Raw genomic sequence first — 7685 nt, forward strand, 5'->3', positions numbered from 1 at the left:
TCAGCACTCCCTGCTTGGCCAGACGCATTCAGCACCGCGGACAGATCCCCGCCCCGCCCCGAGCCCACCCCACCCTCCCCTCTGCCTCTGCAGCCTCCCTATTGGTTCGCCGGGCTCCCCTCTCCAAGCTGCCAATTCTCCAACACACAGAACCAACCTACCCCGGCGCTGGAGAGGCAAGAAGACAAGCGCCGGGGATAGCCCAGGTCCGTATAGCTGCCGGGATCTGAGCCTGGGCGATCAGGAGCAGCTGCAGGCTCTTGAGTAGGCCTGCCGGGAAGCTGTTTGCTTCCTGCACTTTGTCCGGGCCCTCGCCCTGTGACAGGCGCTCTGCAAGATGAATCTCAACTTCACTTCCCCTCTTCATCCAGCATCTTCTCAGAGGCCCACGTCGTTTTTCATCGAGGACATTCTGCTACACAAGCCCAAGCCGTTGAGGGAAGTGGCCCCTGACCACTTTGCCAGCTCTCTGGCCTCTAGGGTGCCTTTGCTAGACTATGGCTACCCCCTTATGCCCACACCCACCCTCCTCACCCCTCACGCTCATCATCCTCTGCATAAGGGAGATCACCACCATCCTTATTTCCTGACCACCTCAGGTAAGTAACAGAGGCCTCTAGGAGTAGGGAGTGGGCTTTTTTTTTTTTTCATCCCCCAGAGCAGAGACTATATCAGTCCCGGTGGTCTTCTCCTTCGGTAGCAGTGGAAGGTTAGGGACATGGTTGAGAGCTCCCTTGAAGCAGGCCAACGGAAGGGAGCAATTTCTGGTCACTTCACAGTTTGTATAACTAGACAGGGATTGTGTCTGGCCAGAGGAAGCTGGAGTAGATAGATGTGATCATATTCCTGGTGGGCAGTGTTTCTTCCAGGCAACTTTGGCTCATCTCTCAATGCCACTTCTAAACTTCCTCCACGTCAGGAGGGTTCCTCAACCATCTTGACCTAGGGAAATGGCACTGAACTTTCCAGTGTGTGTGTGTGTGTGGGGGGCATGAAAAGGCTTCACCTGGCCCGCTCTCTTCTGCTAGGTTGGGTCAGGAACATTTGCAGATTCTGCAGGAGACATAGAAGTGAGGGAGGGCCGGGGGTAGTCTGCCACTGGCAGGAAGGGGTCGGGGCAGAAGGGAGCTGCAGTTCTCCAATGACCTTCACTTCCCGTGTTCAACATTTAACTCATAAGCAGTCTGCTTGGCTTCCTTGCTCTGGCCCAGTTGCTGGAGTCGCTGAAATATTTCAGATTTACTGTTTGACAATGAGTGGGGATTGGTAAAGTAAGACTGGGCCTGCAAATGCTGGGGGATGTCTGCATTGTGTTCCTTTATTTGTTTCTCTCAGTCTGCACGAACACTTTCTTCCCTAGCATTTCCAGTCCAGCCACACAGAGAAATCTTCTAGTTCAGTTGCTGAGCACAGTAGTAAGCTGGTTCTAGTGGGGGCTGAGGGAAGGGGGCAGACGATGTATGGAATACAGGCACTCAAATCCAGGAAAAAAGTGCTGAAAGTCTAGGACAGTAAAACCCGCTCAAAAGCTCTAGGTTAACGAGGCGCGATCTTAAGGCTCCTGGAGAAATCAGCATTGCTCCCTGGCTTTGACACCTGCCTGAAAATATACTCTTTTCCCAGTACTGGTGTTGGGCAAAATTCATGGTGCTGAAATGCTTGATTGTCGTTTTCCTCTCCTGGGCATTGGCAGATACTGGTGTCTGAGGCCCGGATGCTTGGGGCGCCTAATATACCAGGTAAAGCTGAGAGGGTCGCGAAACGGAAGCATCCAGCGAAAAGTCGCTCAGCTCTCCTGATGCTGGGCTCGGAGTCGGAGAGAAATGGTTTAGGATCAGACTAGGGAGTGGGGTCTCCAGGGCAACCCTGCTACTGACAAGGAAATGTCACGGGCCAGCGCCACAGTTTCTCGGAATATGCGTTTTTTCGCGCTGTATTTGGTTGATGGAAGGATGAGAACGACCAGGAAAAAGGTGCTTTTTAGAGTTGAGTTATTAACCGCATAGCACAGTACTCAGTGTTTGTTGGTAGGGGTCTGGATAGATGCAGGTGGACAATCCTTGTCCAACTTCGGACTTTTGCAAGCAAACTTTGAAGGCCTAACAGATAACTGGAAGTGTGCGCAGGTTCTGAAGAAGTTTCCCCAGAAAGATATATTTTTTCTTTTTTCTTTCTTTTTTTTTAAAGGGCCTCTAGATCTTTTATCTATTTTTCTTTTCTGTTTTCTTTGCTGTTTTTTATTTGAATTTTGGGATGGCCTTCTAGGAAAAGATCCCCAAGCGCTATTTTGTGGCTCCTCTTCCGGCTGTTATTGAGAGATGGGTTCCAGGAGCTTTGGAGCAAGTAGGAGAGAGGGAGGGAACGCTGGGCGCTGGGATGGAGTGGAGCGGGAGGATGGAGGATGCTTCCTCCGAATGCGGGCTCTGTCCGTCAGACTGCTCTTGTCTCTGTAGGGATGCCGGTCCCGGCGCTGTTCCCGCACCCGCAGCACGCGGAGTTGCCCGGGAAGCACTGCCGCCGCCGCAAAGCTCGCACGGTGTTTTCTGACTCGCAGCTCTCCGGCCTGGAGAAAAGGTTCGAAATCCAGCGCTACCTGTCGACGCCAGAGCGTGTGGAGCTGGCCACTGCCCTCAGCCTCTCAGAGACTCAGGTGAGCAGGAGTCGGGAGGATGCCCCGGATTCTGCGTCCTGCTCTTCCCTCCTCAACTCTGAAGTAGTTCCACAAGGATCAAGTACAAATGATCCTCCCTCCTCGCCTTTCAGCATGTTTCCAAGATCCGACAGAATTTATACCCAATTTTTACATTAGGCTTACCTACCCGGCTCTACTGGAGAGGGAAAATCACTTTGATTCGGCTGTCACCTCCAAGTCACACCATGGTTCTTTTTATTTCTCTTCTGCCCTTCATCCTAAGGGTGTGACAAGCTGGGTTAGAGAGGGTCTTGTTTGTGGAGGAACTTGAACAATTTACTCTTTGTTTTGTTTAGGAGAGGGTATCACTATGTAGCCCAGGCTGGCCCAGAACCCAATCTTCCTGCGTCAACCCCTGTGTGTGGGCTGCCAGTTCACACCACCCCTCGGCTTTCCTCTTACCCCTCCTCACTGCACCCCCCTCATGTCTTATTTCAGTCAACCTTACACGCACCTCAGCAAGTCTGCACAGATACCCCAGGGTGCTCTACATAGTTTACCTCTCCTTTTTTCGTTTTTGCTCTCTCTCTCTCTCTCTCTCTCTCTCTCTCTCTCTCTCTCTCTCTCTCTCTCTCTCTCTCTCTCTCTCTCTCTCCCTCCTTTCCTTCCTTCTCTCCTTTCTTTTTTGTCTTTTGTCCAGCCCCCCACCTCTTCCTTCATTTCACCTCATGATCTTGCTGTGAAATCATTAGCCATTCAGACTAAAATCCCCTCCAAAGAAAACCAGTCAGTTCATTCCACTCGCGACTACTAATCCACGAGTCCCGTTGGACCCGGGATTTAGGTGTTTTCATCACAGATCATACATTTAGTGTAAAGGAGACCCCAAGTACACAGCGCTTGCCCCCATTAATTACCATTGACCCTTGCCACTCTTCTGGGGCAATATCTCCTAGAATTTAGCCTAAAAGGATAACGTGTGACTTAATCAAAACGCGAGGCGACCATGGCGGTAGGACCGAATTCAATTCAGTAGACAGCGAGCCCCCCCCCCCAAGCTCCACCGATCACCCAGACCTTTCAGTCACCGTTTGTGTGAGGAATGATATGATCTTGTTTGTCTCCCCGACATCAGGTGAAAACGTGGTTCCAGAACCGGCGGATGAAGCATAAAAAGCAGCTGAGGAAAAGCCAAGACGAACCGAAAGCGGCAGACGGGCCGGAGAGCCCCGAAGGCAGCCCTCGTGCTCCCGAGGGCGCGCCCGCCGACGCTCGGCTGAGCCTGCCCGCCGGTGCCTTCGTGCTTACTGAGCCCGAGGACGAAGTGGACATTGGGGATGAAGGCGAGCTCAGCTCAGGGCCGCATGTGCTCTGAGTGGCCAGGCTGGGAAGGGAGACCCGGGCGAGGAGGCCGCGGGGCCAGACCGGGTTCTTCCCGGGTGGGAAGACTCGCGGAGACTCCAGACTGCTCCTGCGACCTGGGCTGGAAGAAAGAAAGGCAAGCGCAGTCCACTTAGCAACTTGCAGCCGCCAGCGACTCCTTCCCATGCCTCCACCCCGTCCAACGGTTCCCTGTCGGGGATCACTAATGTGATCGCTGGTTCCCGCGCCCCGCGTCTCCAGCGCCCCGGGACCTGCCGAGTGTCGCTGCTCAAACTAGCAGCTGGGCTCACGGTGGTACAATTCAACCGAGCGCCTCCAGCTCCGCGCGCCGCCAATGCAGAACCCCTCCATCCTCATGTCTCAGCCACTTGTCATCCAGCTCTGTCACTCTGTCCCCGCGGCCTCCCCACCTAGGCGGTCGCTCTCCCTAAAGCAGTTTAGTTGACCACAGATAAAGGAACCAAGTGTCTGGGGCTATGCCGGGATCCAGGCAGCGCCCATCGGATTCTCTAAACCTTCAGAGCCCTTACTGTGTTGTTGGCGGCTGTTGACTACTACTGCTCACACCCCTACCGGGACCCTACATCTCTTATTGAAATCTTTAGGCGAACCCCTTCTTTTGACTGCGCTTCCATCCTCGGGTGTCCCAAAAGTCATGGGTGCGCTCGGCGTCATGGGTGCGCTCGGCGTCCCCGGGGCGCTTGTAGCGCTGAAGGGCTGGAGGCCTCCACAATCCCCTCCCTACAGAACTGTGGGCAGAGAACGTCCACAGCGCAATTTCTGCTTCCTGAACTTGTTGCACTCTTGTCCCGCAACCCTTCCATGTCCCAAAGACTAAAGAGATTTTAAGCGATTGTCCTCGGGTTGTTTGCGGGTGCGCTCAATTCTGTGCAGTGTTTTAGCAAGGCTTAGCCTCGCGACGAACGCACTCAACTGCCTTCCGAATTAAAGCCAAGGGGGATGTGGGAGCGCACCTATTGGGGGGCCATTGAAGCTGTCTCTGTCGCGTCCCTCTTCTCCTTTGCCCCTGGAAGGTCTTCTATTCTCTTACTAGGTCTGCAGTCTATTTAGATAATAAAGGACTTGTGGGGCAAAAAATGGAAAGGAGCGCAGGTTTCCGGGAACCGTTTGTTGCCACGTCCCGCTGCTAGCACATCACCTCCCTTGTCCCAGACACTTTGTTATTCCCAAAAGAAATGAATTTGGCTAATAACCTTTACTTAACAGATTCCGCCTCCCTGACCCCGACTTTCCTGTTTTCAATAATTTGATTAATAGAGATTAATGAGTCTCATCCACGTGAAAAAGGTCCCCGCAAACAGTACCTTTTCACCGCAAAACGCTGAAGGGAGCGGGGCCTTTGGTATTTGGAATGTGTAACTATGCCAATGAACTAAGCGAGACGCGTCTCCAACAGAGCAGCCCTGGGGGTGGGGACTTCCGACCTGTCTAGGCTTCTGGCTGTCTTTAGGTCAGTGAGCCCTGAAGACTGGAAAGGAGTGAACTTAGCAGCGTGTTCCTCCTCCTCGGGACCAGAGATAAATAATTACAGGACTGCAATGGTGTGAGTTTTGGTTACATTTTATTCTTTTGTTTTCTTTTTTCTTTTCCACCAACGAGGAAAACAATCAAGCGAGAGAAAGAGAGCTTTATCTAGTCTGCATCATTTTGGAGGCAAAGGCACCAATCTTTAAAACAGAAGTGTACATAGTGTAGCCTTTGGACTGCCCAGAATGTTTGCTCTGTAATTAAAGGGGGTGTGAACCACAGATCAGGAAACTGAGGCTTGCGGAAGTTGAGGAATGCAGCCATGAAATCCTGGCTAGCTAACAGTGGAGGTGGAGACAAATTGATCTCCTTTGACTCTGCTACCTTCTTTCTGTTTGCTCTCTTCTTCTGTTTATTTACTTTCTGGTGCCGGTGCCTTGACTTGCAGTTTGCTGCCCCCCCCCACCCCCCCTTATTACAACGCTATCATCATTTCTTTAGTTTGTGTAGTTGTGGCCAATGCTACAAATCCAGGTTCAGATTTTTCCTCTTCTGTTTACATAATGATAGCATTTTTTCAAATCCAGACTCTCTCCAGGCAAGCCATCTACTTCCAAACCATACCCCGAGCCATACTGAACCTTTTCAAAGGAAGTAGTTTATAGAAAATTGTAGGTTTGGGTTTTTCAGAAAATGCAACACACATACACAACAATAAAAACAAACAGCAAAAAAAAATCCTTGGGTTAAAGGAGAATGATTTAACAGAAAGATGCTCTTACATGAGAACATGGAGCCGGGGGGCGGGGGGGGGGGACGACACACTTACATTGTTCCAGTCCTGCACACAACTGCTAACAGGTTTGAAAATAATCTTTAAAATGAGTGAAAAAAAACACGAGAGAGAGAGAGAGAGAGAGAGAGAGAGAGAGAGAGAGAGAGAGATTGATTTTAAATTAGAGGATGAACAGAGAACACAAATTCGAAAGCACAGGGCATTTATCTTTTCTGTTCTCAGAAGATGCAGTTGACTTACTCTATGAGGAATGGAGTAGGGCATCTCATGAGCTTTTGTCTTGAACAATCAGGTAAACAGAGAAGCTTCTAGCTTAAGAATAGCTCTTCCTGATTGGGGCACAGTGAGTCTGGAGCCTTGGGAACTCCAGTCTGACTTAGGAGCATTGCCTACTTGGGAAGATGTCCCTCCTGGCTACCCTGGACTTTACTACTGGAAAGGCTGGGGTGGGGTGGATTCTGAGTGCAGAACCAGTTGTATGACTAAGACAGGGTTTTCTTACCAGCCCCACTCCTACCCTGGAATTGTGGTAAATAAAATAATAGCTAAGCCCTGTCCTCTCCTCTCCTCTTCTCTGCTCTTCTCGCCCCCCCTTCCTTCCTTTCTACCAGATCAGAGATGACTTTAAAAGACAGATGCAATTTAGTCTCAACTGAATGTAGCACAGCAGCAGGTTTTTGCTTTTGACTTTTGAACCGGATTGAGTCCTCAGCAGTCTGAAAACGTACCTTGTTGAACTGGTCCAGGCTTTTGTCTCAACCCAGTTCCACTGGTTAGTAAAGATGCAACAGCACTATGTTCATTATATTATAGAAAGACACATGGGCCTGATTTTGAAGAAACAAATATCTTTGAGTAGCTGAGGAAGGCAAATAATTTCTCATTTGATCCCAGATGGGGTCCGCCCTCACCATTTTTGTCTCCAAGACTCTGATTTTGAGGGACTTGACTTCAAAGCTTCTGAGAAAGACGTCTGGTAACATTTCTCAGCTTAGTGTTGGCTGACTGTCACACTAAGACGTGCTTAACTCGAATGCATGACGCCACTTAGAGAGGATTGATTCTCTGAAAAGCACCTGTGTGGAGAGGGACACTAGCTGGAACTTCCTGGAACTGAGGGACTCATGCAATCAGCAACTCCCTGGCTCTGACTGAATTTGACTCAGTCTACAAAATAATGAATTAATTGACATACTTATATGTTTATGTGTTCCTGCCACTACACTTCAAAGAAAATATTGACAAGCTAAAATTCCCTGAGCATGCAGAAACCTGGGTACTTATTGCTGCTAAAAGACAAAACAAAACAACCCCCTCCAAAAAATACCCCATAAATAAAGAACCATTATTAGCCTTTTGGCTTGTCAGAGGAAGGCTTTAGGGAGG

General features: G+C 50.3%; 1 protein-coding gene across 2 annotated transcripts; it reads left to right on the forward strand.

Annotated features, from left to right (window-relative positions):
• The first annotated feature begins 286 nt into the window (after positions 1-286).
• Bsx (brain specific homeobox) lies at positions 287-5122 on the forward strand. 2 transcript variants are annotated; one of them, XM_006510306.1, is made up of 4 exons: positions 560-599; positions 1694-1739; positions 2454-2650; positions 3768-5122. In XM_006510306.1, exons 2-4 carry the CDS (start codon positions 1715-1717, stop codon positions 4005-4007), a joined length of 462 nt encoding a protein of 153 aa, XP_006510369.1. In that variant the 5' UTR covers positions 560-599; positions 1694-1714; the 3' UTR covers positions 4008-5122. The 2 variants fall into 2 exon arrangements, with proteins under 2 accessions (NP_839976.1, XP_006510369.1); NM_178245.3 differs by lacking the exon at positions 1694-1739 and having other exon boundaries at positions 287-599; positions 3768-4132.
• The last annotated feature ends 2563 nt before the right edge of the window (positions 5123-7685 follow it).

Source organism: Mus musculus, chromosome 9 (genome assembly GCF_000001635.26).
Source record: "Mus musculus strain C57BL/6J chromosome 9, GRCm38.p6 C57BL/6J".
NCBI lineage: Eukaryota > Metazoa > Chordata > Mammalia > Rodentia > Muridae > Mus > Mus musculus.